Source organism: Motacilla alba, chromosome 8, assembly GCF_015832195.1.
Source record: "Motacilla alba alba isolate MOTALB_02 chromosome 8, Motacilla_alba_V1.0_pri, whole genome shotgun sequence".
In the NCBI taxonomy this organism is placed as follows: Eukaryota; Metazoa; Chordata; class Aves; order Passeriformes; family Motacillidae; genus Motacilla; species Motacilla alba.
In genome coordinates, this window is record NC_052023.1 from 23,105,374 (window position 1) to 23,121,241 (window position 15,868).

Sequence of the window (15,868 nt, forward strand, 5' to 3'; positions counted from 1 at the left end):
AAAGTAACCTTTCAAAAAAAAACTTAGCAAGAATATTTGCATGTTATTTAGCAGGTGAACTGTATATCTTACAATCACATACAGAAATGTCTCCCTTCAAAATCTAAGTTGCAACAAATATATTGAATACAGAAATCAGATATCTTAAAAATAAAATCTTAAACTAGTGCCATGCTTTGGGTTTGTCATATGTATTTCCTTCTACACATTATAGTTTTCCTGCTTTCCATACTCTCTATCTTAAAAGAGCCTAACGTAAGCGATAAAGTAAGATACTAAGCATCATGCAAATGTCAGCCAAGTTTGGCATAAAAAACTAGTATACTACAGAGCTATAAATGGGCTTAGTAAAAATTTTGGTATAATTAATAAGTTTCTCTCAATTCTTGGCAATTCAAGTCCTACCACAGAGCTGGATGAAGAACCTCTTGTTTGTTTTACAACCACCAACCTAAAATATCTGGCAATTATATTACAAATAATTTTTCTCATATCCAAAGTATGTATGGCAGTCCAATTCCTCAAAAAAAAAATCCAGGATTGTAGACAAAAATATCCTAAAAGACAGATTCCCAGCTATGATTGTAAATTTTGATCTCTATTTTGATCTTTCTTTAATTTGAGCTGATTTTTTTTCCTTATTTTGTTTTAAGAAACATTTAAGTGGACAGAATCACAGAAGTCGATTTATGAAACTGAAATTCTCATTCTTTATGATCACACACTTCATAGACTGCGTTTCCTCATGGATATCCATATCCCAATCACCACAGGGGCATCATCCTCCCAGGCTTCTGCTACATTTCTCCACAGTCTCCCCTACAATGGCTCTTACCCTTCCAGCTCCAAAAATCTCTCCTCCTTCTGCTGTATCACCAATCCCCTCTGATGGCAAATACAAGCAGGCTGACTATGTCTAGAAACACAAGAACTGCAAATCTACCTGCATCTTCCTCAGCAAGGTTAAGGGAGGGAAGATTAATTTAGGGGTGTCTTTTCTACCTGGACAATATTTCTTTATCCCATTTTTAACTGGTGGCAATGAAAGGAGTCTCTGACATCTCTGCTCTTCTGTCAAATTTAGCTGCAAGCGGGGAATGAGTTAAAGAAGGTGCTGACTTGGAGGCAGAAATTAGCTAAGTCTTCTTTCCTTGGAAAACCATCATGTATCTATCCATCACACTCCACATCAAGGCTAGTTCTACACTCTGCATACCTTAACAGTAAAAACAAACCCTGAAGCCATTCCTGAACAAAGTACTTCCATAAATCTGAATGCAAACAAGTACAGGCCAGGTGGCATATTTTCCATAACAGTGCCAGACCTGTCATGGCTAAATTAATATTTCACTCGTCTGAATTCTGCTATTGTACTTCTGATTCATTAATACACCTTGCTTCTCCCCTTTCTCTTTCATGTAGGCTAAGTATACAGTGTCATCCATTAAACCCTTCCTTTCAGTTGTTCTGGATCATGTTCCTTGCACTCTAAATACGAGCATCCTCTTGGGACAGGCCTTGGCAAGTTGACTGCTGAAAACTCTGACTCCTGGCACAGATGCACTTAGACATGACAGACCGATTGTCCTGGGTTTGCCTTAATTGAATTTTCGGTGAGGAGGAAAAAGGGTCAGCCAGAGAAGTGACTTTCCCCATGACAGGCATTACAGCCTCCTTCATAGCTGACAGAAACAGCAGCTAACTGGCTCTGGAAACCGATACGCTGCTAAGCCAATTAGAGAAGCCGGACACGCCTCTATAAATCATATTTAAGAACAAAAAAACCCACAGAAAGCTCTTTCTTACTTCCTGCTTTCTAGAGAAGAGAGAAGTCGTCCGTCCCCCCGCCTCCCTTGCCCGCCCCCGGCGCGGCTGCAGCGGGAGGGAAATCCCCGCGGAGCGCGGAGCCGGCCTGGGCAGCGCGGAGCGGAGCGGAGCGGCCCCGGAGCGCTGCCGGCCGGCCGAGCCCGCTGCAGCAGCACCGAGACACACAGCCAGCCACGGCCCGAGGCAGGGCCCGGGCGGGATTAACCTTTCCAGCGCTGCAAAACTCCATCTGAGAACAAATAAGGCTGTGGACAACAATCTTCTCCCGAAGAGCAAAGGAAAAGTGAAGGCACGAAGGAGGGGCCGAAGCCCAGAGCAAAGGAGAAGAGATGCTCCAGTTTCAGAGCTGAAGACTTTTTGCAAGCCAAGGTGAGAATATAATACACCAGCCTATTTTCCTGTAGCTCATACAGCATATGGGGAGATGCAGCATTCATCTGCAGCTCAGAAGAGAACTGGAGTATACAGATGTTGAAAGAAGCTGTGACCTGACTTGAACGGAGAGAGACATCCTTTGCTTTAGGAGACAGAAGAGAACCTTTGCTTCTGTACTAGAACAGCTCATCCATAAAAAGTTGCACCCCATAAGCCAGTGACCCACAGAGGCAGTTGTGAGAAGACTGACAAAATATGGGAGGGAGTTCAGGATTGCAGATTTCCGGGCGGGCTGCTGCTCGTGAAAATTAAAACCACGAGAGACTGTTTCCTGTGACAAGGCAGGAGAAACTCCTCTCCCTAAGTGAATTGAAGAAAGATTCATTTTTAGAAGTGGTAAACTGACTCAAAATCCCATGTTTTGTCTCTTGACGTTATAGGTGGGAAATAGAAAGAGGGTGGGGGGAGGAAAGGTGTTCTAAAGGTTTGTTTCAGTTTTTATCATTCTCCTTTTCATTCTGTTAATAAAGTTTTCTTTACACCCTTTAAAGTCTTGAGCCTGTTTTGCCCCTAAAACATTTTCTCCTAATCCTTATCTCAACCCCATGAGCTTTAGTTTACCTGGTTATTTTCCCCTCCTCTGCTCCAATTGCAGCAGAGGAAGAAGAGCAGATGATTTTCATGAGTGCACTGGCGTTTGGCCAGCAGTCAGCCCACTACACAGGTGCGTCATTCCTTTCTGGGTACACGTGTGCTAGGAAGTCACAAATTATACAGCTGTAAAAGCCAGGGCTTTTTTTTTAAGAAGCCAGGGCTATTTTTTTTCCTAAATATTAAATACCCACATAAACAAACACCCTCTGTCAATCCAATTGGATCAGTGACAGCTTGCACATTGAACTGTAATGTCAAAAGCCAGCCTTCCCTCAAAGTATTGCAGAAGAGACACAGAGCCCTGTACACTCACTGGACCTTCAATTGTGGCAGTAAGATAGAACTGGAGCTAGCTGTGGATCAGAAGGCACATGGTATCTCAGAGCACAGTTTAAACAATTCTAGGGCAACTCCAGCAGAAGTTGTACCACCACCACCACCACAGCCTGGTTTGGCTGAAAAGCAGTGTAACAGTATCATGAAACATGAGTGCTGAAGGTGATAAAAAGATGATCCCTCCATTTTTTGGACATACCATTGCAGACAACCTACAACAGTGTATTTCTCTGTGAAAAAGACTGTTTCCAAAATATTACTTGATATTTAGTGATAGGCAAGTCTAAAAACCATGATCTGTGGGACAAGCAGAAAGATTCATTCACCCATAATGAATTAAATCTTAGAATCAGATGTGTGATGTGATAAACAAGTTTTAGTAACTCACTGAGATTTCCCTGGATGCATTTGCATCAATACTTAATGACAATATGTGAACTCCAAAAAAAATTTTTGCTTGCACAACCAGCTGGGATGATACAGCTCCTCTGGTCACCTTCTCCTTTACAATAACTGTGGTCCTTTCCCAAAATCTTTTCTGAGCTCCAGGAGTCCCCTTGGTCAGCTTCTCACAGCCTTCTTCCATGGGAAGGGTTCCCTTGCACGTGGCTGCACAGATGTTACATCAAAGAGAAGCACTACACACATTCCAGCTGCAAAAGTTTCCTACATCTGCCCACAGGTCACAGCTGAGCCAAAACTCTGAATTAGGTTTCTGCTTTTTTTCCTACTCGTCAAGAGGAATTAATTTCTTTTATACTCTGCTCTGTAAAACTAGCTTGTCACAAGAGAGTAAATGAACCCTCTTGCTTAATCACTAATTAGGTGTTAGTATAACTTTCTATCTGAAAACAAATTGTTATACAGTATGTTCTAATCAGCTACTTACTTCAGATCTTGCAGAAGGTCCTTTGCATTAAGCATTGTTATTAAAGAGGTCGTGGCTGCTGGAATAATGATTATGGGAGTTCGAGATCCTGTAGAGATAATAAAGTTAGACTTTGCCTGGAGGGGGTTTTTTGTTGTGTTTTGGTTGTTGTTTCCTCCCCTCCCCCTTTTTTTTCATTAAAGGAACTGTACATAACAAAACTCTTGCTTAAAAGGTCCCAGTCACGAAAAAATAGTAAAAGAAAATAGTAGTAAAACTTTACTAAAGTCAAGGTTTTCATTCACCAAAAAAAAAAAAAGATCTCTGTATCACGAGTCTCTCAACATGTGTGGGCTCATATTTAGCACAATAGAATGCTATTATGCTCTACAGAATACATGCTATATATTCCACTGCTTGCTTGTACTGTTGCTTGTAGTGTCAGGAAAAAAAAAAAAAAGGAAAAGTGGGCACAATTCACACAAAAATGAAAAGGATCATGTAACTATAATTGACTCACCTTTTTTCTGGTTTGGAGGGGGTCTTGCTTGAGAAACTAAGGAAAAAAACAAACAAAAAATACAGCAGAATGACTAGGACATCAATCCAAAGGTCATTGCAAGGCATCTGTTTAATTGCAGGAGTGAGTAGGGAAGAGTCCCACTACAGCCATTAGATCATTTTTACAGATGCAAGACACTAAGATGAAGAAGGGATTTATAATTTGGGTATGAGTATTCAGAAAACAAACAGCTTTTGACCATCTGAAGGAGACATAAGGAGAATTGAGTCAATCTCTCCCAGTTTTACTGAAGCTACTCATTCCCCTCCATCCTCCACAAAAGGCCAGGACACGACACCACGGACAAAAATTCCCAGCAATCTTGAAAAAAGCTGCTGGTAGATCTTCAGTTCAGTAGTGATGAACCAACAGGAAAACCTTCACAAGAAACTCATCTCTACACCTCACTTTTTCATTAGTAGTTATTATTGCACGACATCCATGGGATTTAGCTATCTCAAAGATATATAGAACTTTCAACAATCAAAACCTGAATTCCAGGCTTACTCAGGTTAATTTTGGATTGCAGCTGGAGTTACATGAGGTCTTCAGGAGCCAGACACAGTCAAGCTTGACACTCAAGGGGAAAACCACCCAAGCAACCAAAAAAAGAAAAAAATAATAGAGAAAAAAACCAACCCACCCACAAACAAAATTACCCTCAACCACCAAAGAAATCCACCAAACCACTGCTGCACTGGTAGGAACCAAAGAACTGCCCCCCAGCTCTCCAGCAAAATATTTCCCCTTCAGTCTTCCAAGTTGTGACCACCTCAATACAGGAGACACTGCATTCCCAGAGTGGAAAAGCATCTTTGTTTCTTCACTTTGGTGCTACTACCTGGTTACCAGGTGACCTGCCTGGTTTCCCCAAATCAACATTTTACAGTTCAGTTTTCAGGAGCCCTAGCTTCAGGAGAGAAGTGTAGCACTTGATAATCATCATCATCCATGTTTATCCTAATTCAGAAAATGGTGAGTTGTAGAGAGATTGATGCAGACTAACTCAAGTCTCAACTGCTACTATGCATGACAAATTTCATTAATTGACTTCCAATTGCTTAGCACCAACTTGCTCATGTTTATTTATGACCAACTGTTTCAGAAACTTCCTAGAACAGTATAAATATTCACAGCACATACTTGCCATTATTGAAATATTGAGACCATATCCTTAATTATCTTTTCCTGACACTGTCAAATGCACAGATATAATTGGCAACACCATATTGAACTACATGAACTTTACCTACCCAGTGATTTTTAATTTTTTTTCTTTAATTTAGGTATCTCCTTAAAGTAAAAATATTCTTGAAATTATGGGCAGAGCCAGCCGTCTGAAGGCAAAAAACATCCAAACAAAAAGGAGGGGGAGGAAGAATAAGCATCTGTAAGAAATTAAGTAGCTATACAAAGACAGGTTAGGAGAAAAGTTGGTAATGCAATATGGGGCCGAGAAATATCATTTAAGAGTGCATCTCAGGTATTTTCCTCAAATCACTACAGTACAACAGTTTAGCCTAATTTAACTAATGCTTCCTGTGTGCAAAGCAGCATCCTCCTGGAAATAGCAGGTTTTAGTTGCTTTGACTACTAAGAATAGAACAGCTGAATTCTTAAAATATCCGAATATCAAAATGCAAAAATATCCTAGGACAGGCAGAAAGAGAAACCTCTTCTGACTCCACCTGTCTTCTTTACTCTCTCTCCAATTTCCAATGTAGATGCAAGGTAATGGATGGGGCTGGCCTCAGAGCAGGGCAGTATCAGTGTCACCTCTATCATGTACAAAGCCCACACTGCTGGCAGGAAATGCCCAGGAAGTCACAGCCAGCAGCAGGGACTGTGACAACTCAGTCACATTTCCCTTCTTGCCACTTCTACCCTTTTCATACTGCTGTCTGTCAACTCCATCTGCATTAGGATGCTTAAGGGGGCTAGTGAGATAAGTATGACAGGCAGCATGACCTTTCCAGTTCCAAAATAACCAAACAGAAGAATCTGTGCACAACAGCATTTAGGCATGCTGAGAACATTCAATATTAGAATGGATTTTGGAGGAAGAAGCAGCTTTACAATATTAAGTCTTAGCATTAAATCCTGCAAACAAATCTCAAGGAATTAGCAAGGTACACATTGCAAGCATTTAGAGTCTCAACAAGGATATACAGTATTCCAGCAGTACTTCTAGAAAAAGTATATTCATTTTAACTGGTAGCTTTGTTTCCAAGCCCCCCAGAATGTCCCCAAGATCTTCATAACATCATCTTGTCCTGAAATAGCACCTTGCACTTGAGACCTTCTTCCATCAAACCACCAAACTCTCCAAGTATGTAAACTAGGGGCAAATCTGCACATTAGTTTGCAAACAGTGTCCCTCTCATGTACTGGTCCTACACAGTTCTAAAAACTCATCCTAAGGGTTTCTTATTTAAACAAAGTACATTTATCATCCCATCACTGCATCAAAACTTGAGATTCAATCTGACAGATAAATGGACTTGGTAGCCAAAATTTACTGAATGGGAATTAAAAACCCAGTTGAGGATTTTGGCCCCATTACAAATATCTTATGTGCTTAAGAAGTGTGAAGAAGTAATGATAACACATTCAGAGAACTACTTATTTCTGACATATTAATCCTACAAGTAATAATATATCTCTTTTTGAGATCAGGTATTCTGTTTGTTTATCCTTGGAGTATTTACCAGATCTTGTTAGATATTTGAGTGGGAATTTTGTGACATACCAAGCCCACAACCAAGAGAAGTTCTTGACTTTTCAATTTCAGCAGTGCCTCCTTTCAATGGGCTAATTGGGCAACACACCGAAGAGGATGACCCCAAGTCCCACGGTATTACACAAAACAAAAGGCTATGAGTTTTTTCTAATACATGCACAGTTAAAGGCCAAAAACAAATGACCTGCACTTCATTCTTGAGCTAATTAAAGTTTCAAAGAGGACTCCTTAGAAACTCATGCACATGTGGGACAGAAGCCCGTGTGACAGTGGCCACCTTACCTGGTCGTGGCACAGGCTGCGCTGCTGGAGTTTGTGTTTTTCGAGCAGATGCACCTTCCTTTGAAAAGACAGAAGAGCAACATGATCAGCTGAGCTTCGTGTCAGGCACATGAGTTTTCAAATGAACACAGAGGTACTGACAGTATCGTGATAATGAGAGCAGTATGTTTCCACTAAAGAGATGGAAGAAAATAGAGAAAATATTCCAAACTCTTTATAGATCCTGTTTTAGCTTTAGGGAAGACAGACAACCTCGAACTTTTACAGTCTTACATTTTAACCAATCATAAACTTTTTAAAATATACATTCAAAGAAGCCTTTCCCATTTATAGCATTGTTTCATTTTACCTACTACCACTTTCACCAAGGGTTAGTAATGTAAATATAAGCAATTTGCTGTAGAAATTTCCAGACAAGATTCCCTTATGCTTTGGATGGAAAACCAGGACCAAGAAATTGCAATGCATTCCTGACTTGAGGAGTTTTAGTGCCCAGAAATAGCACTCTCATGATAATTAGTTCTGCTCATGCCTTATCCAATTACCTTAATGTAACACACAAAAGACCTGCACTGCTGTTTATTCTTGTTAAGTCCCCAGAGTCAACACAGCACCAAAGAAAACAGTGAGGTCACATGTCTGCTTCCAAAGCAGCACAGTTCCTGCAAGAACAAATTCTGCTCTCAGTTTCTGCTGTGAAACCTCACTGAACATAACACACAGCACCAACACCCTAAAAAGCTGCAGCATATTCCAGCCACTTCCATCTATTTGCAGAGCTGACAGGAAAAAACCTTTTTAACGTGAAACCATGGATTTTAGCTGAAAATTACTTAAACATTATGAGAGGCATCCTACAAGCATGAGACACTGAGAAAGGTCAGAGATCCCACTTAGAGAAAAACCTGTTGGAAAGGACTCCAATAGGCATTATCAGACTTCTATCTCCATGCATAAATAACAGCGTGTTTTGTAATGCAAAATAAAAGAAAGCTCATGAGAGGGCTCACTGCATGATTTAAATAATACTTAGAGGAGCTGCTTTTAAGTTTCCATCATGAAAGTTAAAACTCTTTATCTCATGATCTCTGAAGTACAAATAAAAGCTCCCACACAAGCCCATAGAAAACACAAACTTACTCCAAGTCTCTCTTCCCTGAGCCTCAGTGAAGCCACCCATGATTAGTTACAATAAGCTGGAGCTGCCATTTGGTGCAGTGAGCAGCTTTTGTAACTTTTACAGGCAGCAGCCTCCCATTAATCTTTAGTAGAAGGATTTAACCCTGCACTGCAAGTAATGGGTTTATCCCGAATTTTGCTGTACTCTTTTCTGATTATTGAAATACCAACATTTATGTAGGGCAGTTGAGTCAGCACCTGTTATTTTAAGATATACTTTTATTGCAGCAGAGGAAAGGTATTTTTGCCAATGTCCTTTCACAATAATTACTCAGAAAATTATAAAAATGAAAATACTACCACACTCTAGAGGAAGAGCAGCAGGAAAGGCTGACTACCTTTGAGACAAGCCTTGCAACTGAGAAACAGCATCTTTCTTTTTACTTCCACTTTCCAAGAAAGCAAAAATAAAACTTTTTGCACCTCTTTCTGTAGAAAGATACCATGTTCTGTGTCAAAAGAATGATTCTGTGCTGCACTAGTTACTCATTTTGAAGAAACCAAGAATTCCCCCATAACACTTCCTTAAATTCACAGTACTTGATGAAATGCAAAGAAAATTATCAAGCTAAAGAAACATCAACTCCTGCAATGCCAAGTTTCAAGTTTCTAAATCCAGTTTAGATGCATAATCATTACTGTGTGCTGTCCCACACCTTCATTGCTCCTTCCACCCCTATGGAATGAGCAGTGCAGCCTTGCTGCCTCCTCTGCCTCTCAGCCAGTGCTTCCCATGGCTCAAGCACAGCCTGCAGAGAAGGAGGCAACCAGGAGCTGCTGCAGAGAAACTGGTCAAGAATTATAACCAAATAACAACCAAAGCCAAACCTGTGGCTTGAGCCTAATGAAATAACTGGCAAATTGTATTTTTGGGGGTTCTTCACACTCTCCTCTGAATTGCCTCCTCTACAGGGATTTATGGGAAACTTAGTGCAGGAGGCTAAAACAAAACAGGAAGGCTCTGAGAACATGGTAACTGAAAGAAACAAAATACACCCCCCCAAATGAAAACCAAAGCACAGAAAAAAAACCCACATAAAATATCTGATTAATAGTAGGAAATAAATTCATTTAAATGAGTAAATACCACTTCCATGTCTATGACCATTCTGTTTGTAAGACCAAATTCTGCAAATCAATAAATTATGGAGGTCACAGCTTTTAGTTGTATAAATTGGTACCTTAGACTATGATAATCTCAGGAAAGAACCTCCCTCAGCTCACAGCTCCTGATAGTGAGGTATCCTCAAAGCTCAGCTGGCCCATGATTGAAGGTGCACCATCAATCCTTTGGAGGTGATTTACACCCCTTCTCTTTTTACCATTTTCAGTGATCTAACCACTACCTCCTGTTCTGTAAAAGCTGCAGCCAATGCAGCAAAAGAAACTCTGATCAATATTTCACTCCCACATTTCTCAGAAGATTTGTAAGCAGAAATGTATACTACTAAGGTGAGGAAAAGAACAGAAGTACAGAGCTGTGATGCTTGACAAGACCTGCCAGTGGAAAGGAAAACCTGGTGTCAGTAAGGAAATCATTATCAGGATAATTTTGTTAATATTTTCCTTTGTCCTGCTAAGTTTGGATTTAGAATGAACGCTTTTCAAAAGCATTCAGATAAGAGATATAAGCTTTTCCTATGACAACACACTCATTTAAGACAAGCTCTGCTCTTAAGGAGGTATAACCACAGAGAAGTCCGTGCTAGGACTTCTCCCAGAGAAAAGGAGTATTCACCTGACAGAGCAACTCTGCAGCTGCTTCATCCAACCACACAAAGGGGGTGCTGCTGGTGATCTGTTGCCTCTCAGCTACTCAGAGGCAACTCCTGGTTTACACACTCTCACTCCCTGTAAATGCCAGAGTTATTTCTCACTGAGCACCCACAAAGGTATTTCAAATCTTCTCATGTGAAATTTTTCATCTAAAAGTTACTTTTAAGTAACCAACACGCTGCAAATTTGAACTCCAGCTAAGGGAGCTTTTGTTCATGCAGCTGTACCCTGAGCATCACAAGCAGCAGAAATCACTGTTTAGCTATTTAAAGAACATTCATTTCCTCAAAATTTCTGAATACTTAGACAGTTTTGCTTGAAAATGACATACCTAATTCTCATGCATAAGCTGTTTGACACTGTTAAGGAGTATATTATGAATATTCATAAGTTGAAACTAATTTAGTAACAAAACCATGTAATTTGAAAAATACAAATCTTCTTTAAGACAACCACTTAACGTTGTTTTTTAATCAAAAACATATTACTTGGTTTACTTCTGCTAATTTACCATAGAAGGTTATATATACAGAGTTTACTTATGATTTACATTTTAACCATTCAGAAGCAACAACCTGACACAGAATGGCATCAGCTCCATACTTTCCTGAGCCTCACTGCCTCGTTTCCCTACAGGGCTGGATCTGCTTCTCTGTGGCACTCATTTTAGTGCTTCTGGGCCCTGTCATTTCAGACATTTAAAATATCTCTGCCTAACAATGTTTTTGTGTTTAGTGTATTCCTTTTGCTATTGAGCATTGTTGTGCCTAAACACCTCAAAAATACTGGGTTCACAAAGCAATGGATGGGTGGAAAATAGCTCAGTACCTGTGGTTAGTAGTTTCTGAAGAGTGAATGTTGGGGGTTTGTTTGTTTTCTTTTAGACACCTTTTAAAACCTCTTGGTTTTAAACGTCTTTCTTTAAACCTCCTTTTTTGACCTTTCTAAAAATAACAATTTTTAAAAACAGCTATTAAGTGTTAATATTAAGTGTTGATATAATAATTAAACTAACAAAAAATTACCCAGTACCAATATTTACCTGACAGATTCATCAGGATCCAACTATTATTTTCCTATATTTTAGAAAAACAGTCTGTATTTTAGATACTTATTGCTTTCCATAGGTTCAAAATGAGCATTAGCATCCATAGTTAGGTTCCCATCATTTCCCAACTGGAATGAAAAATTGCCTGAACAGTAACTCCTTCTACACTTTAGAAAATAAACCCCCCTGTTTAAAACCAAATTATTAAAGATGTCTCATGGCAGCTTTACAGGTCCAAATGGTGGAAGGAAAAACTATCTCATTGCATATTCCCTTTCCCAACTGGTTTCTCTGTAGAGGTCATAAGAGCCTGTAGTATTTTGACCTTTAAAAAAAACATTAGGAGCAAAGGACAGAGTTTACAATTTGATGCCATCTTGTGGCTTTAATTTGGTAAATTTAATTACTATCTCATTCCTTAATAATATTTAAATTAGTCCCAGAATTTCACTAAAAAATCTGAAAATTATTGGGTAGCTTGCATGCTCCTGCCCAGAAGCAGCAGAAGCAAAAAGTAACATAGCAAGAAGTGTTAGCAACTGCTTGCATGTCAAACAGAGAACAGCTTCCAGCCATGACAGAATTCAGCCAAAGACAGCTCCGTTTGTGAAGAGGAACACAGCAAAAACTCAGATTCAAAAGAGAAAGAAAAGAAGTGCATGTGGATGGCGAGCTTGTAAAATTATTTATAAGAACAGCCTTCAATGTATCTATTCAATTTGAGGTACAAGAGACTGTACAAACCCCACTTTAATTACCAGCAACTCTATTATCATTTCCTGACTTAAAGTATTGAACCTTTGAAAATTTTAGCACAGCCAGCCTAAAGAACTATGAAAAAACCTAAATCAACTGCATAGTCAAAAAGAGCACAATTTTTCTATAAATTAAATATTGCATGTATCAATGTATGAACAAACAGTCAAAACAAAGGGTTGACTTCAAAGCAGGTATCTAAAAATTAGTCCAGATGCCCTACTTGAAGCCTGATAGAAACATCTATTTCATATAAATTGGATTCTGAAAACATAGAGCTTTGTTCAAAAAATTTAAAGCCCATAGAAGCCTTGGAAAAAAATCCAAGCTTTTCAAAGAGTCATGCAAAATAATCCAACTCAGAGGCTCTGCCTCTGCAGCCTTCCCAGTAATTCTCTGATTTATGTTTGCATCAAGAAAATTTTCGTAATATTTTAACTAGTGTTTCACATCATCATTTTATTTATACATCAAACTGGTATCATTTATTTTCATATTTCCATGCACACACAAATCTACATGCAGCCCCACAAGACGTACTTAAATAATAAATTGCAAGCTTTTAACTGCCTTCCTAATTCTAAACTATACAGTAAAAAAATAGAATTTATTGTGCAAATACTTCTAATATTATAGTTACTTTCACTTCCATTGTTTGCAATATTAATGAAAAGGTCATTTCTACTGTTTCTATTGTTTCAACTTTCTTATTTTCTGGAAGGGAGAGTGGGAGTTTAACAGAATTAAAGATATTTTTACAGAACAAATTTTAACAGAAGAATAGTTTCCCAGTATTTATCAAAGGACTCATATACCAACTACCTAAAGAAAATAACAACATAGATTCTCTTTTTCATACCTGGACAACCAAAAAAACTGATGTGACAAGACAAAGAAGACTGATAAAAAATACACAGAACATGTTTATTTCAAAATACAAAACTCATCATAGAATCATTAAATTTGGAAAAGACCTTCAAGCTCATTGAGTCCAACCTTTAGTGTATTATATTAAAATGTATTTTACTGAAGGTCATGTCTTATCCAGCACAGAAGGCTTCCAATGCTGAAATTCAGTTTCATGCCACAAAACTCAATGTCAATCTTACAAAGGTAATAGAAGCCTCATTATAGTTTTCCAAATATTGAAGCACATATACCAAATTTCACAAAAGAGGGAAATCAGAATGAGCACAGCACTACAGGGATGGAGGAGGGGGAAAGGAGAAGCAGGGGAGGGTGGCACAAATAAAACTCTGCTGGTTTCACCCAGGGACTACCCAAACTTTAACACTTGTTGTACCATACCATGCAAATTCAACTTGCACTTACAAATCTGGTCCATTATTAATCCATTACAGAATTAAAACTGACAAGATTATTCAAATTCAGAAACCCTGACACTGTTAAACATGATAAACAGAACTGATGGATGTTTGCAGGTTAGACCTGGCAATGAGTGTCATTGAATTTAAAAAATTCCCTGCAATTTCTTGTTCATTACCAGGTCAAAAGAAATTCACTTTAAATGTGACTGAATTAACTGGACCGCTTATTGATATCTTAGGAAATACTATGGTTCTGCAAAGAAAACAAACCAAATCACAACTGAATCTAAAAGAAAATTGTAGTGACTTGTGAGCAGCTAGGGACAAAAGCAAATAAAAAATCTGCAGTAATAACAATCATGGAAATCACTGGAGAAGCTTTTGAAAAGAATTAATCAAAGCCACAACTACTGAGATGCTTTAAAACCATTACCCCCAAAGTTAAGCTATCCAACCCCTCTGAAGAGTCCTCAGAAGTGTGCTACAGCTCCTCCCACCTTTATCCTTTACAGAATATCTGTAAAATTCAGAATTTTGTCTTGAATTTACATCAGCCACATAAATTCAAACTGTTGCTATAGAAATAGCAATTTTTGAGCAGAAGAGAGATGTTGGTAATGAAGATTAAACATGTAAACAGTTCCATTTTCCTGGGGATAAGCTGTTTTCATCAAAAACAAGAACTCTTAATCCTGAGAACTCCAGAGGACTTGTTTGTTTGTTTGAAAAATAAAGGCTTGTCTGTCCCTTCCTATGTTCATTTTAATGATTCATTTCCATGAACTGAGTGAAAAGACAAAGGCAGTTATCACTAAAACATTATTTTTGCCTAGATTTCTTTCCCTTCAGGTTAGTTATCTAAGCCAGCCTCACACGTATTTCTTGGCAGCCAGGGAGGGTTTTGAGATGCACAGTTTCAGTATTAAGGGATTGTTTCATCCTTCTCTAAAGCCAGGTGTAAAGTTTCTACCCTACTGGTTTTCTGCATGCCACAATGAGCCCAGGACACATCAGTCCAACAGAGCTGGAATTTGTATCTAACTGTGAATTTACTGCAATTGGCTCCTGTTTGAGTCTCTAATTTACAATCTGACACATTCATATCTATGGAGTTCCAATACTGTCTCTAAGGACAGGCACTGGTCACCCACGGGAAGTGGTTTTATCAGAAATATCACAGAAGAAGGGGCTCAAGCAATCCATTTGCCCAACAGCACAACTGGCATGTAAATTCCAAACATATAGAGAAGCACTATTGTTCTTGTGTTCAGATTCAGCTTTGGAAATGGGATTCAAGGGAACAGTCACATTTACATGACACAAAATGCTGCTCAGTACAGAGCAGCAGGAAGACCCCACTTACACCTGCACTCAGTGAGCTATACATAAACAGGGGTCTATGTGACCTCAGAAAGGCTCCTTTGCAATTTCTGGAAAGACTCATGAAATGCTTTGTGTGAGAAGAATGTTTTTAAAGCTCTGCAGGTGCCTAATTGAATGCAGATGGACCCTTGACTTCTGTATCAGAATTTATCCAAAAAAGAACCCCAAAATGAATCAAGACCCAAGTAACTGAATAACTCTGTGGGACACTGTCGAACATCTGCATGCAGCAGAAACTGCTGAGGCTCTTTCCAGCCTTCCCTTGCTTATACTGACTCCCATTGCTACAACACAGGGGATGCTGGATTAGAATTCTAATACACGGGCAGCTATTAAAGACCTTGGGTTATTTCATGATTGCTTGTTCAACAAATTATCCAGCACCAGTTGTTCCATCTGATGTGATCTTCTCCTTTCTATTCACTAAAAAGTAGTTTTAATACTATTCTTCTGTACCTCACCAGCTTTAGCAATGCCAGCACTTATGCTTATGTATTACATTATGTTGCAAGAAAACACAATTATCATGGGTGGTCATGGGCAGAGAGATGAAAGCAATTTTCCAAGTAATCACCCAGCAAAACTTGAAATATCTGGGGAAAAATCCTGAAACTGAATTCCTGGAGGAGCCAATGTGCAAAGCTGAACAGTAGAGCAATGAACTCCAAGTTGTTTGTGCTGCCTAGAAAAAACACTGCTGAGTTCAAAGATGTGTTTTTCAGGATCAAAAGCTTTAGCTGCAGCTATAACAAAT

General features: G+C 39.0%; 1 protein-coding gene across 1 annotated transcript in view; it reads right to left on the reverse strand.

The window, feature by feature from the left end:
* CDC73 (cell division cycle 73) overlaps positions 1-15,868 on the reverse strand; it is a 103,437-nt gene that overhangs the window by 12,068 nt on the left and 75,501 nt on the right. The window contains exons 11-13 of the mRNA XM_038143688.1: positions 7,645-7,702; positions 4,581-4,616; positions 4,082-4,169 (exon numbers count right to left, since the gene is read on the reverse strand). Coding sequence (XP_037999616.1) covers positions 4,082-4,169; positions 4,581-4,616; positions 7,645-7,702 — 182 coding nt within the window. The remainder of the gene's footprint in view (positions 1-4,081; positions 4,170-4,580; positions 4,617-7,644; positions 7,703-15,868) is intronic.